We start from the raw sequence: 15,218 nt of genomic DNA, 5'->3' as shown, positions 1-15,218 counted from the left end.
TTTAATAATTAATTTAATAAAAGCAAAAAACATAGATGGCTTTTCTAAAGAGTGTTTATGTCAAAAAAGAAAGCATTACTTGGTTCACTGCTAATATGCGAACAACAATAAAAAAAAGAGCTACTTTTGTTCTTATTTTTAAGTCAATTTTTGAGCAAAGTGTCATATGTTTATATTCCCTGCCTAGTTCTGGCTAAGAATTTAGGAAGGAGCTTGTGATGCATCATTAAATAGTTTTTCCCATCATCTTATGACTGAGCTATTGGCACTAGATATAGCCATGGGGGGAAAAAATAAGTGGTTTTTTTTTTTTTTCACCCAGGGCACTGTCAGTCACTACGTGCATGGCATGAGCTGGAGTTGGAGTGGATCAAAGGAGTCAATAACCGGCTGGGAAGACCTGGGCTAGTCTCTCAGCGCAAACCTTGAAAGGTAGGCTTGGAACCAGTGGGCCTCAGGTTGCATCTGTCGTGCAGCCATTCTGTTTGTTTTAAAATAAGTGTTTATAATGATTTAAAAGACCAACTATAAGCCTTTGCCTTATTCCTTACTCAGCATCCTGCATGGTACGTAAAAACGGCAGTGAAAAAAAATAGCACATTAGAAATTTTAGCTGAGCAAAATGTCAGTTTTCAGTTACACTTAAAGAATAAAAAAAACATTAGGATACCATTAACAGTTTTAGAGTAATGGAGGCAAAGTGGGATTGTTTTCTGTTATTATTATTACCGCCATTAGTGGGTCAGAGCCTTCCAAGGGAGAAAAGCTGGGGACAACCCAGACACTTTCAATACAGCATTAACTCTTTCAGGTCAAAAGGGGCCCATTTAGTGGACTGTAGCAGTCATTTAATAAATGATACCCTCGTGGCCTTGAAGAATTTATCTCCTGTCCAAAGAGTCTCGCTTACACATTCCTATTTTCTCTACTCCATCTCACTAAATATTCCAGTAAGAGAAAAGGTTAATTTACAGATAATTATTTAGGGAGGGAGGGAATGTTTTTTTAAGGCAGAAAAGCAAAAACAACCCGTCACAACGCATCAGCCACTGTGTGCAAATCTGGAAAAGGATAATGAGCCTCATGAAGTGACAGAATTAAGATGAAAAATTAGAGGTGTGAGATGGAATGATTTTCTTTCAAGGGAACCTGCTGAAATAATTTTTTTCCCGGTGTTTGCTTTGTGCACTTTATATGTGACTAAGTACAGCTAATCCCGTCTCTTTTCAAAAGTTAATGTCAGCTACTAGAATAATCTGCTTTCTTGATTTAATTGCATAGTTTAACCTCTGACATAACCTTTTAATTCACACCATGACAGCCAACCCGACAGAAAGTTTTTCTAGAAATCTGAGTAACTTCCCCAAGGTAACAACTGCTTTCCCTCTTGTGGGTGTAGAAGGAAACATTCTGCCCAAGATCATCAAATACACCCTGACAGTTCTGGCTGCAGAGGTGGTGTGCTTACTGCAGGGAAGAGGGGAATTTATTAGAATACCTGGTATGTTAGAAGTGGGATGCCCATCAATGTGAATGTACTTAACACCATGGAACTACACACTTGAAGATGGTACATTTATGTTATGTGTATTTTCCTACAATTAAAAAAAAAGTCATGCATGGTTATCAAAAAGGGGCGTTGGTCACATGATAGTTTGGGTAAAGAATGTGTTCAGGTCCACCTTGATTTAAATAAGGCTGTAGAAAAAGAAAACACTAAACGTTTTGCTGTTGTTTAGTGCAATGAATTAAATCAAATTCAGGGAACTGAATTAATAAGAATGCCTAGCTCCTTAAAATGCTAGGACAGAAGTCTTTGGCCATAGTCATGTAAAGATCCCCACACTCTGAAGGCTTTGGTTTTTATATGAAGACAGACAATGATTTGGATACCGTGAGACCTATAGCCAACTGAGTTTTGGCAATTTTTAAAAGTAAAAGATGGTAAAATTCTGTTGTTGTTTTAACCCTGATTTTGTTTTCATTTTTCGAATTACTAAGAACATTTCTCCTATTTTAGCGATTTAAGAAACATGATTTGGGGAAGCAACTTAATTTTAACAGCAAGACATTTATTTAATTTTTCTTATATTTAAGTCACTGAAATATCCAAAGAAGAGACAAATGTTAAGGGTTATCTTTTAAGTTTTACTCAAGTTATTAAAAATATCTGGCTTCTTAAAATGCTAGGACAGAAGTCTCTGGCCATAGGTTGTATAAGGATTCTTAGGTAGACTACGTCATTAAGGAAAAAAAGACAGAGATCAGTAAGGTAAAATAAAACATGTCCAAACACATATCATTATGGATTAAATTCCTCTGCAGAGAAATATATTACAAACACATATCATTATGGATTCAATTCCTCTGCAGAGAAATATAAACTGAAGATGGGGGGGAAATCTCCTCATTCCACATTTCTCTTTTGTCATAAGCGTTTTTATTTAAATTGTTTCAATATGAGTTTTTCTCTTCATAGCTTGGGTTTTTCCTATGGTGAAATGATACTTCTTTGCTTAGATAACCTCACTAATGCTGTATTAGAGTTTTGCTGCATGATTAAATAAAAAGAGGTCTAAGGGTTGAGAAAAGAAAATCTGTTTAAACATCTTTGAGAATTAGAAAACTGATGGGAAATTTTCTACAAAGCAGACCACAGCTACTGGTGTGCTTAAGTTAAAACCAGAAAGCCACACAAAGTAGAATTAAGTTTCTTCCTGTCCTCAATTCCAAATATAAGGCATTCTCACCTACTGATGCATTTCAGGAATAAACTCACATATAAAATGTCCTTCTCTTCTTTTTATGTAAAATTAGGCCCTTTAAAGTGTATACACCTGGCCAGGAGGTTCATGACTGGGCTCTTTCAAGATGAAATGATTTTGATTTGCTGATTGACATAAAATAGTTCCCTGTCCTTAGAGGACAGGTATCTTCAAAGAGTTATGAACTGACATTCTAGAAAGAGTCTCTCCAAGATCTCGTTCAACTCAGTCTATGATGGGAAGCATATATTTTCAGAGCTTAGGGGAAAAAAATGATTTCTAAGTTTGTTTTAATTCCAGAGATTAAGGTTGTACCTGGGACCTTGGGACACGAAGACCAGGGTAGTTGTCTAAGACTGGCGTCCCAAGTTGGTCTCTGGCTCAGACCTGCTCCTTGGTTACCTGGTGTTCTGTTCCTCGTTTCCAAACAGTGTTCAGTATCTGAGAGGCTGAAGTCAATGTTTATTTAACACGATCAACCCCAATCCTTTTCTCCTTAGGCCTGCCCCTTCTCTCCTGCACCTGTCTGCTCTCGCGTCATGGAATCCTATATGCCTGAAATGTTTATGACTTCCTTTAATGGCTGCCTGCACTCCCCACCCAACCCCACCAGCACTCGACCAGCCACTCTCATGTAAGAAGTCCTAAATATCGTTGCCACAGGTGACATGAGAGCATCGAGAATGGTGGAGCTCAACTAATAAAAAGGCTTTCACAGCATTTCAGCCTTTGCTCATGAGTAAAGTTAAAATTTATGGCTTTTAAAATACTGGATCTGGAAGAGGTCAGGTTAAACGGCTGCTAGTAATAAAAGGAATCAATACACCACAGCATCTTGAAACAGCCAGCAAACTAAATAAACACTTCATCCAAATACACTTGGCCCTGAATTAAAAGAACATAAAATACTGTATTTATTTGGTTTGTTCCCCATCCATCAAGAGCTTGCCTCTCTAGGCCTCAACAAATCCTACCCAAGACAAGTATCAAAGGTTTGTTAGCCAAATGGCAAGTGTAGGGCATGTCAAGGCTCTGGGTAATTAACTAAGTGTTAACTTTATCAGGGAAGCACTTGCAGATGAGTTTACTACAAACACACAAACAAGACAAACAGCCTGGCCTGGGAAGACAACAGACTTCCTGATACTGATTTACAAAACTGACATTGGAATTTGATATCCTCTGAGAACCAAAGCCTTCCCTTAGGAAAAAAAGGAAAGAAAAAAAGTGTTTTTCAACGGTTCCCTTCTCTCACGCTGAACTCAAACCTAATCTAGATTGTAGAATGAAAATTAAACCATTGGCAATAATGAACAAAATCACAAGTTTGAAAGCCTAGGACAATTGTGGAATACATTGGAAAGGGAAAAATGAGTGAATGTGAAAACAAGGCAAGGGAAGACTGACTATCCCTTTGATTTTTTTTTTTTTTTTTTGCTACAAATTATCTAAGGCACAAAACTACCATCTACTTTCCTTTGGTGACAAATAGTTTAATAATCTGTTAATGTTATTCTTCTGTGCAAAGTTCATGCATGGGGAAAAGGAGTGGTGACTGTATTTTGTCCTAAAGCCATTTTTTTTTCCCCACTGGAAGGTATTATATGAAAGCTATTTATGTCAGAGAAAGGCTACTGCTATTCATCCCTTCAGACAGAAGAAATCCCAACACAAAGGGATTCTTTTACCCTTCTCTAACGGCTTACAGTTTAATATTTTAAATGTATTTTTGCTTTCATGGTTCAGCACAAAGTATGGCTCTGGAATGAAAATAAGTGATCACAGTTTAGAGACATAACAGGTAAAACAGGGATACTTCTTTTCTGTAGCTTCAGGCTGTACTTAGGCTTCCTGCTGGGAATAATCTTAGATTGCAGAAACCCAGCTTTATGGTCAGAAACATTGGAAAACTTACTTCCCAGGATGTGCTTCTCTTTGGTCTGGTTTGACTCTATCAGAAAATGAGAAATGTTCTCTAAGCAGGGGTTCATTTTAGGGAAGTGATGTCCTTTTACTGAAATGGGACGGGCTGAGCCATTGAAAGCAGCCTTCGCCCTCTCAGGGGTCCTGCATGCCATGAAGTGACTCAGAAGAAGCTTTTCAGAGTTTTGGGGAAAGGCTCTAAAACTAGACTGCGGTGATTCGAAGGTCAAATAAAAGCAGTGATTTAAGGAGAAATTCTGTTCCTTGTGGTAAGACATTCATTTAGCTTGCCCTTTGGAGAATCGGACGTTTCAATAATGCCAACGTGAAATTATGGCAAATGTTCATAATTAACAAAGCAAAAAACTGAAAACATGAAATAATATAATGAGGAAAGCTGGTAATAGAGGAAACACATGAATGGGATGAGTCCTCCAACACTGGAGGCGGCGAGAATGGCAGAGACACGAGTAAGACAGAATTACAACTCGTGAAAGTCAGAGAAGCTATAGGGCCCAGTGTTTGGGGAAATCGGAATGAAACATTTTAACAAGTAAAGAGACACAGATGTAGAGAACAAACGTATGGACGCCAAGGGGGGAAAGCGCTGGAAGGGGGGGATGAATTGGGAGACTGGGATTGACATGTATAAACTAATAAGAACCTGCTGTATAAAAAAAAAAAATGAATTCTGAAACATAGCCAATATCAAGAGTGGAAGGAGAGGATGCACTGGCAACGCTACCACTTATTTTTGGCAGTTCTTTTGAAAGGCAATGTTGAATTTTGGGGAAAGGTTAGTAGAATTAAGGGAATTGGAAAATGAATACCATTTTATAAAGTTCAGTAGCTTCTGGGAGTTCTGAATTAAATTCAAGTTTCTTAAGGAATTAAGTGGACACATTGTTTTTTTCATTCTCACAATTGCAGGAAGCTTACAGAAAAATTAAATTCATTAACTTATTGTGAAAGAGTAGCACTTAACCTCATGGGTGCCCAGGAATTGTTTTACTCATTTCTCATTAAGTCCCTAAAGCCCCTCCCACAGCAGCTGACTCAAAACCTGCCATTACCGCAAGCCCCCCATTCCAGTATATTTCCCCTCATTCTCAGAACTTAAAAAAAACTCCTCTGAGTCTCTCCTTTCTTAGCCTCAGAAATGGTCTCTGTTCCTGTATCCGTCCTGTCTTCTGAGCCAATTAAGAGAGACCCCCTGCCTTCTCCCTTCTGAATCTAACAGTCATCCTGATTCTCTCCATCCCTCTAGAAATTTCCTCTTCACAGAAATCATCTCTTGAGTCTCTTCTATTCAGAGGCAGGTCTGTAACCTCTCTCTTTCCCCTTCTTTTAATGCCAGGCTGGGTGCACCTGGAGGCCTGATCCAGGGAGTCTACTTTCTCCCGGTCTCTGCACCCTCTGCCATATGGCGTCCAGCTCCAGTGCTTCCTCGATGCTCGAAGGTCACCAATTACCTCCTAATTGCCAGAACCAATAAACCTCTCTCAGGCCTTATTTTGTTTGATCTCTCCGCCGCACTCGCTCTTCTGCTTAACCCTTTCTACTTAAAATCCTATCCTCCCCCTTGGTCCAGGCCCAGCGCCACCTGGTTATTCTCATAAGGTGTCCATTCTCATAAGGTGTCTCATTCTCCTCTACCGGTGCCCTTTCTTTCCACTTTCACCAAATGTGGGCCTTCTCCAAAATGCAACCCTCAGCTCAATGCTGTCTTTGTGTATTCACATTCACCCTCTGGGCCTCTGTTTCCAGGATTTTTGATCATTTGATTAAATTACTCCTCTAGGCTCCCCATTGCTTTTGGGAGAAAGTCCAAACTCCTTAGGATAGTTTACAAAGCCCTTCAGGATCTGGCCTCTTACTTCACTTCTCTTCTCCTTCCTTCGCTCTTCCCCACATTTTCCAAATCTTAGCCATTTTGAAATAATTGCTATCCTTCAAAGATGCTAGCTCCCTCCTTTGGGTCTTTGTACATGCCATTTCTCTTTCTAGGATCCTTTTCTCCCCTCTCTGGGAGGCTCTTCCTCAAGACACCACTTCCACCAGGAAAACTTTCCTAACCACCTCTATGCCAAAAAAAGAAAGAAGGGACAGGTAAGCAGTCAGGTTCCTCATTTCTGTTACAATGTCATAAAAACTAGTACGTATTGAGTGCCAAGCATTACTTTAAGTACTGCACATTATTCACAAGATTAATCCTCACTACAACTCTTGGATACAAGTGCTATTATTATTGTCACTTATATAAAGGGAAACTTGGGCATAGAGAGGTTAAGTACCTTATCTAAGGTCACACAGCTAGTGAGCGACAGAGTTGAGATCTGAACTCAAGTACTCCATTTTCAAGTGCAGGGTCCTACACAACGTGATACCACAGCTCTGATAAATGACGCACCATTCTGTACATTGTCTGCACACGTATCTGTCCTCCTTACTAAACTCTAAGCTCTTTGAAGGTAGGTGTGAAGTCAGGGTCACCTTCGTATCAATGCCCTGCAGAGTGGACATTCAATAATTATTTGTTGTTTGGCTAACTGAACTTGCCTAATAGTAGTCTCAAAGACTGCCCTCCTTGATCGCTTACAGCATGGATTCTTTTTTAATTGCATCCCTGTTGTTGCGAATATGTGGATCATCAATTAACATACAGGGAGGTTGTCCTGAGTACCGGAACCTGTGCTAGTTGTTCTACATGAATCATCTAGATCCATCTTCACCTATGAGGTTGATATTCTTAGTATCCACATTTCAAAGCTAAAGAAGCTGCGGCTCAGAGTGCCGCAGGGTCACACGCTGAACCAGCTGCGGAGCTGAGACTCAAAAGCCAGGAGCGACGGCTACAGGTAGGTCTCCCAACCAGGGCGGCACATTTTCTACTAAAGTTCTTTGGGCCTCTCTTCTCCGAGGTTTCACACAAAGCTCAGAGGCAGAAGTTGCTGTGTGTACATTGGCTCATAACTGCCGCAAGCCATAGTTTGGAACTCCGCTTACTTTCCCAGGAGAAAGTTCCCCACATTTCCAGGAGGGCCATCTGGGTGCTGGTGGGTGCTGCCTCCCTCTCCCACTATCTAAGGCCTTTTGCCTTTGCTCTTCTTCCCTCAGTTCCTCCACAGGTAACACTGGGCTCCGACTCTGTCTTCTTTTAAATTCTGGCAAAAAACCCCTCTTCCTGGTGAAGCTTTTCACCAGGTCTTTTTGTCCTTTCTTCTACTAAGGATGAATAGGAAAAGAAAAAGGAAAATACCACAAATACTGTATAAATACTATGGAGCTGGAGGCCTTAAAACTATCCTGCTGGCTCTCCATAAAAGGAGGCTGCCGAATGCTCTCCCATCCAAATTTCCTCTGGCCCTCTTTTCCTTTCAAATACGACTTCCCTGTATCAGCAATTAATGTTATTGTGTACATTACAAATTTTCAGGGAGAGAACACCTCAGTGAGGGCAACAGCTTCAGTTACTTGTATCGAGACTCTCTCTGAATAGAGTTCTCAGACTAAATAATGACAACACCACCAACATACCTGAGATGATACCTTCCACTTCCATTAATGTAAATACCACACTCACAAGCATTAAGAGTCTTCTGCATTCATATTGGAACAACTTCATTGATATGAAAAAAATCCCTGCTAAACTACTTCTCTCTCCTAAGGACATCAAACTGAATTTTTGTCATCTCTCTATTTTCTGTTGACAAAATAGAGAATTCAGGATTAAAAACAACAAAGCCAACCCTAGATTTTTTTTTTTTTTTGCAAAAGCTTTTATGTTTCATTAGGTCCCACTTTTTATTTTTATTTCCATTACTCTAGGAGGTGGATCAAAAAATATCTTGCTGTGATTTATGTCAAAGACTATTTTTCCTATGTTTTCTTCTAAGAGTTTTATAGTGCCCGGTCTTACATTTAGGTCTCTAATCCATTTTGAGTTTATTCTTGCATATGGTGTAAGGGAGTCTTCTAATTTCATTCTTTTACATTTAGCTGTCCAGTTTTCCCAGCACCACTTACTGAAGACACTGTCTTTTCTCCTTTGTATATCCTTGCCTCCTTTGTCATAGACTAGTTGACCAGAGCTGTGTGGGTTTATCTCTGGGCTTTCTATCCTGTTCCACTGATCTATATTTCTGTTTTTGTGCCAGTACCATATTGTCTTGATTACTGTAGCTTTATAGCATAGTCTGAAGTCAGGGAGTCTGATGCTTCCAGCTCCGTTATTTTCCCTCAAGACTGCTTTGGTCATTCAGGGTCTTTTGTGTCTCCATACAAATTTTAAGATCTTTTGTTCTAGTTCTATAAAAAATGCCATTGGTAATTTGATACGGATTGCATTGAATCTGTAGATTGCTTTGGGTAGTATAGTCATTTTCACAATATTGATTCTTCCAATCCAAGAACATGGTATATCTCTCCCTCTGTTGGTATCATTTTTAATTTCTTTCATCAGTGTCTTATAGTTTTCCGCATACAGGTCTTCTGGCTCCCTAGGTAGGTTTATTCCTAGGTATTTTATTCGTTTTGTTGCAATAATAAATGGGAGTGTTTCCTTAATTTCTCTTTCAGAGTTTTCATCATTAGTGTATAGGAATGCAAGAGATTTCTGAGCATTAATTTTGTATCCTGCAACTTCACCAAATTCACTGATTAGCTCTAGTAGTTTCCTGGTGGCATCTTTAGGATTGTCTATGTATAGTATCATGTCATCTGCAAACAGTGACAGTTTTACTTCTTCTTTTCCAATTTGTATTCCTTTTATTTCTTTTTCTTCTCTGATTGCTGTGGTTAGGACTTCCAAAACTATGTTGAATAACTGTGGTGAGAGTGGACATCCTTGTCTTGTTCCTGATTTTAGAGGAAATTCTTTCAGGTTTTCACAATTGAGAATGAGGTTTCCTGGGGGTTTGTCATATATGGTCTTTGTTACGTTGAAGTAGGTTCCCTCTATGCCCACTTTCTAGGGAGTTTTTATCATAAATGGCTGTTGAATTTTGTCAAAAGCTTTTTCTGCATCTATTGAGATGATCATATGGTTTTTACTCTTCAATTTGTTAATATGGCATATCACATTGATTGATTTGCATATATTGAAGAATCCTTGCATCTCTGGGATAAATCCCACTTGATTATGGTGTATGATCCTTATAATGTGTTGTTGAATTCTCTTTGTTAGTATTTTGTTGAGGATTTTTGCATCTCTATTCATCAGTGATATTGGTCTGTAATTTTCTTTTTTTGTAGTATCATTGTCTGGTATTGGTATCAGGGTGATGGTGGCCTCATAGAATGAGTTTGGGAGTTTTCCTTCCTCTGCAATTTTTTGGAAGAGTTTGAGAAGGATGGGTGTTAGCTCTTCTCTAAATGTTTGATAGAATTCACCTGTGGAGTCATCTGGTCCTGGACTTTTGTTTCTTGGAAGATTTTTAATCACAGTTTCAATTTCAGTGCTTGCGATTGGTCTGTTCATATTTTCTCTCTCTTCCTGGTTCAGTCTTGGAAGGTTATACCTTTCTAAGAATTTGTCCATTTCTTCCAGCTTGTCCATTTTATTGGCATAGAATTGCTTGTAGTAGCCTCTTATGATGTTTTGTATTTTTACAGTGTCTGTTGTAACTTCTTTTTCATTTCTAATTTTATTAATTTGAGTCCTGTCCCTCTTTTCCTTGATGAGTCTGGATAATGGTTTATCAATTTTGTTTATCTTCTCAAAGAACCAGCTTTTAGTTTTATTGATCTTTGTTACTGTTTTCTTTGTTTCTATTTCATTTATTTCTGCTCTGATTTTTATGATTTCCTTCTACCTGCTAACGTTGGGTTTTGTTTACTCTTCTTTCTCTGGTTCCTTTAGGTGTAACGTTAGATTGTGTATTTGAGATTTTTCTTGTTTCTTGAGGTAGGCTTGTATAGCTATAAATTTCCCTCTTAGAACTGCTTTTGCTGCATCCCATAGGTTTTGGATCGTTGTATTTTCATTGTCATTTGTCTCTAGGTATTTTTTGATTTCCTCTTTGATTTCTTTAGTGATCTCTTGGTTATTTAGTAATGTATTGTTTAGCTTCCATGTGTTTGTGTTTTTTATGTTTTTCTCCCTGTAACTGATTTCTAATCTCGTAGCATTGTGGTCAAAAAAGATGCTTGGTATGATTTCAATTTTCTTAAATTTACTGAGGCTTGATTTGTGACCCAAGATGTGCTCTATCCTGGAGAATGTTCTGTGTGCACTTGAGAAGAAAGTGTAATCTGCTGTTTCTGGAATGGAATGTCCTATAAATATCAATTAAATATACCTGGTCTATTGTGTCATTTAAGGTTTGTGTTTCCTTATTAATTTTCTGTTTAGATGATCTGTCCATAGGTGTGAGTGAGGTGTTAAAGTCCCCCACTATTATTGTGTTACTGTTGATTTCCTCTTTTAGAGCTGTTAGCATTTGCCTTATGTATTGAGGTGCTCCTATGTTGGGTGCATATATATTTGTAATTGTTATGTCTTCTTCTTGGATTGATCCTTTGATCATTACGTAGTGTCCTTCCTTGTCTCTTGTAACATTCTTTATTTTAAAGTCTATTTTATCTGATATGACTATTGCTACTCCAGCTTTCTTTTGATTTCCATTTGCATGGAATAACTTTTTCCATCCCCTCACTTTCAGACTGTATGTGTCCCTAGGTCTAAAGTGGGTCTGTTGTAGACAGCATAGAGATGGGTCTTGTTTTTGTATCCATTCAGCAAGCCTGTGTCTTTTGGTTGGAGCATTTAATCCATTCATGTTTAAGGTAATTATCGATATGTACCTTCCTATTACCATTTTCTTAATTTTGGGGGGTTTGTTTTTGTAGGTTCTTTTCTTCTCTTGTGTTTCGCACTTAGAGAAGTTCCTTTAGCATTTCTTGTAGAGGTAGTTTGGTGGTGCTGAATTCTCTTAGCTTTTGCTTGTCTGTAAAGCTTTTGATTTCTCCATCGAATGTGAATAAGATCCTTGCTGGGTAGAGTAATCTTGGTTGTAGGTTCTTCCCTTTCATCACTTTGAGTACATCATGCCACTCCCTTCTGGCTTGTAGAGTTTCTGCTGAGAAATCAGCTGTTAACCTTACGGGAGTTCCCTTGTATGTTATTTGTCGTGTTTCCCTTGCTGCTTTCAATAATTTTTCTTTGTCTTTAATTTTTGCCAATTTGATTACTATGTGTCTCGGCCTGTTTCTCCTTGGGTTTATCCTGTATGGGACTCTCTGCACTTCCTGGACTTGGGTGGCTATTTCCTTTCCCATGTTAGGGTAGTTTTCGACTATGATCTCTTCAAATATTTTCTTGGGTTTTCTCGCTCTCTTCTCCTTCTAGGACCCCTATAATGCGAATGTAGTTGCTTTTAATGTTGTCCCAGAGGTCCTTTAGGCTGTCTTCATTTCTGTTTTTTTTTGCAGTACGCGGCCCTCTCACTGTTGTGGCCTCTCCTGTTGCGGAGCACAGTCTCCGGACGCGCAGGCTCAGCGGCCATGGCTCACGGGCCCAGCCGCTCCGTGGCATGTGGTATCATCCCAGACCGGGGCACGAACCCGTGTCCCCTACATCGGCAGGCGGACTCTCAACCACTGCGCCACCAGGGAAGCCCTGTCTTCATTTCTTTTCATTCTTTGTTCTTTATTCTGTTCCGCAGCACTGAACTCCACCATTCTGTCTCCCAGGTCACTAATCCATTCTTCTGCCTCAGTTACTCTGCTATTGATTCCTTCTAGTGCATTTTTCCTTTCAGTTATTGTACTGTTCATCTCTGTTTGTTTGTTCTTTAATTCTCCTAGGTCTTTGTTAAACATTTCTTGTATCTTCTCGATCTTTTCCTCCATTCTATTTCCGAGGTCCTGGATCATCTTCACTATCATTATTCTGTATTCTTTTTCTGGAAGACTGCCTATCTCCATTTCATTTAGTTGTTTTTCTGGGGTTTTATCTTGTTCCTTCATCTGGTACATAGCCGTCTGCCTTTTCGTCTTGTCTGTCTTTCTGTGAATGTATTTTTTGTTCCACAGGCTGCAAGACTGTAGCTCTTCTTACTTCTCTTGATGTTTTTTATACTATTATGAAACCACAATCACCTCTTTTGGGTAATCCAAAGAGGCAGGCAGCTCCTGGCTTCTATTGCTGGATCTCTTAAATAAATATTTGGAGAGAGGACACATGAACTTGCATTTCATGGCCTCATTAGAATGTGCTTTTCAGACACTAATTTCTCTTTTCATTATCTTTCTTCTCCCCATACACACTGCTAATTTTTCAGTACATGGTAAATACAAGGAAGTTTTTGCTAATCTGTGAAACTCAAAAGAGATCTTCCCTGTCCAATAGGGTACTGAAAGAAGCTAACACTGGGTCTGGGGGTTGATTTGTGATTATATATTACCTATTTATTCACTTCCTTCTCAGTCTGCAATCATCCCACAGTTAGCAAGCATTACTCACATTTTTTTTCCTCTCATGTCTAAATGTATATTCAAAAGATTCACAAGCAGTTAGAAATCTAGAAGCAAAGGGCGAGTAAAACTAAAAGCCTTTGGGCTTCCCAGGTGGCACAGTGGTTGAGAATCTGCCTGCCAATGCAGGGGACACAGGTTCGAGCCCTGGTCTGGGAAGATCCCATATGCCACGGAGCAACTGGGCCCATGAGCCACAGCTACTGAGCTGCGCGTCTGGAGCCTGTGCTCCGCAACAAGAGAGGCCATGACAGTGAGAGGCCCACGCACCGCAATGAAAAGTGGCCCCCGCTCGCCGCAACTAGAAATAGCCCTCGCACAGAAACGAAGACCCAACACAGCCAAATAAATAAATAAATAAATTTATAAAAAACAAACAAACAAAACTAAAAGCCCTTCGAAACAACATGCAACTCTACAATAAAGGATAATAAAAATTAAGGCAATGGTAACAATGGGAATTGCTTTTAAAATATTAAAAGAATATTCAGTAAAATGGTACTTCCTCTTTTTACCACAGATTTTTTAATAGTTCAGATTACAAAGGTAATATTAAGGCATACATATTATAGACAACTTGTTGAAAAACCAAGAAGAGAAAATGCTATGGATCATCTGTAAAGTAATATAATGATTTCTGAAGAGGACTTAAAAGTTGCCAAAATTAAACTTTACATTTGTCACTAATTGAAGACAAATACTGTATTTAATAAAAGACATATTGAAAATGTCAAAGATACAGTGACATAGCTTCCTGAATAATTTCAGATAAAAATTAAGCAGAAATAATTTTTTTAAAAAGTCGTCAACGTAAAAGTGAACTATGTAAAATAAGGAATATAGAAAAAGGAAGTGTTAATAAAAACAAATGTTATATAACATATATTTGTTTAATAATAAACATTTCTCACTGGAGTGAATAAGATGGTAGGGTTTTTTTTTTTTGCAGTAATATTGTATGGAATTGCAATATAAGTTTCTAAGAGGGCTTGAAGAATGAAGTATTTTCCTCCATACATCAAAGGAATGAAATCAGTTGGCCAATACTCCTGCAAATTTACAAAGTTGGAAGTTTATGAGGTATCCTAAACCCCAAAGTGCTGTAGCAAAAGCATGTGGACATGCTGTCTATTCACAAAAGAGGAAAGAAAATAGATATTAAATTGTCTTACGATTAATATTTATAGAAAGTAAATGCAATACTAGTAATTTATCTAAGATCTAGATACATATATGAGGGAAAATTGCCCGATTTTAAAAAATCCTGTATTTTTCCAAGTCTAAATTACCTAAGATAATAATATGGGTAATGTAAACCAGGAACCAATCCTCAAATGTGCAGTAAAGTAACCAGAGCAACTGCATACACTCAGATGGGTTGTGTCCTCTGTAGCCCCTGGGACACCACTCACATGACTCACAGGTAGTTTACATATATAGCCCCCGCCCACTCCCATCGTGGAGCTGTACAGCCTGGTAGACTACGTAGTAACAAAAATGAAACAACATAGGTAAGTTACGAAAGTAAATTTTTTTCAAGCTACATTTACAAATACTATTCAATATGGCTGCAGAATACAGTGTGACTACATGCATTGTGAGCTCAGCATGATATACAGCACATGGTAGGAATTCAACAGATATTTGTCAAATGAATACACGATTGACTGAATGAACAAAGTAAGTGTTTTCCACACCGTAAACTCACAACTTTTCAAACAAGAACGTGGATGCTCAATTTAGGAGGAATTGGTACACTCTTAGGCAAATGCATTTGATACTCTTAATATTTCTCACCTTGATTCATAGTCAAGATGGAGAAGACTGGCCTCAAAATAGCTGCTCTTTGGATAAATGCTTCAGGGTTTACATCTTTGCTGAAGGAGGAGAAGGTCATGGGAAGGAAAGATCCTCTATGGAAGCTGACCCAAGTGTAGAGAGGGAACTCACATCTGCTTCCACTCCAGTTGTGTTTTGCTATAGTGAGAAGGAGCAGAGTTCACCCTAAGATTAACAAAGGAGTGAAAGCGTTCCACTAGGTGACGATGCAAAGAA

General features: G+C 38.7%; 1 protein-coding gene across 2 annotated transcripts in view; it reads right to left on the bottom strand.

The window, feature by feature from the left end:
* The window catches only part of PARD3B (par-3 family cell polarity regulator beta), a 1,038,680-nt gene that overhangs the window by 350,343 nt on the left and 673,119 nt on the right, over positions 1 to 15,218 (bottom strand). Inside the window, exon 17 of one of the 2 annotated variants that reach the window (XM_079924321.1) lies at positions 14,961 to 15,140. The exons of the other annotated variant lie outside the window; for it this stretch is intronic. Coding sequence (XP_079780447.1) covers positions 14,961 to 15,140 — 180 coding nt within the window. The remainder of the gene's footprint in view (positions 1 to 14,960; positions 15,141 to 15,218) is intronic. 2 annotated transcript variants of the gene reach the window in all.

This window comes from Stenella coeruleoalba (genome assembly GCF_951394435.1).
Source record: "Stenella coeruleoalba genome assembly, chromosome: 6".
In the NCBI taxonomy this organism is placed as follows: domain Eukaryota; kingdom Metazoa; phylum Chordata; class Mammalia; order Artiodactyla; family Delphinidae; genus Stenella; species Stenella coeruleoalba.
Note: the sequence above shows the minus strand (reverse complement) of the source record. Positions and strands in the feature narration are given on the sequence as shown.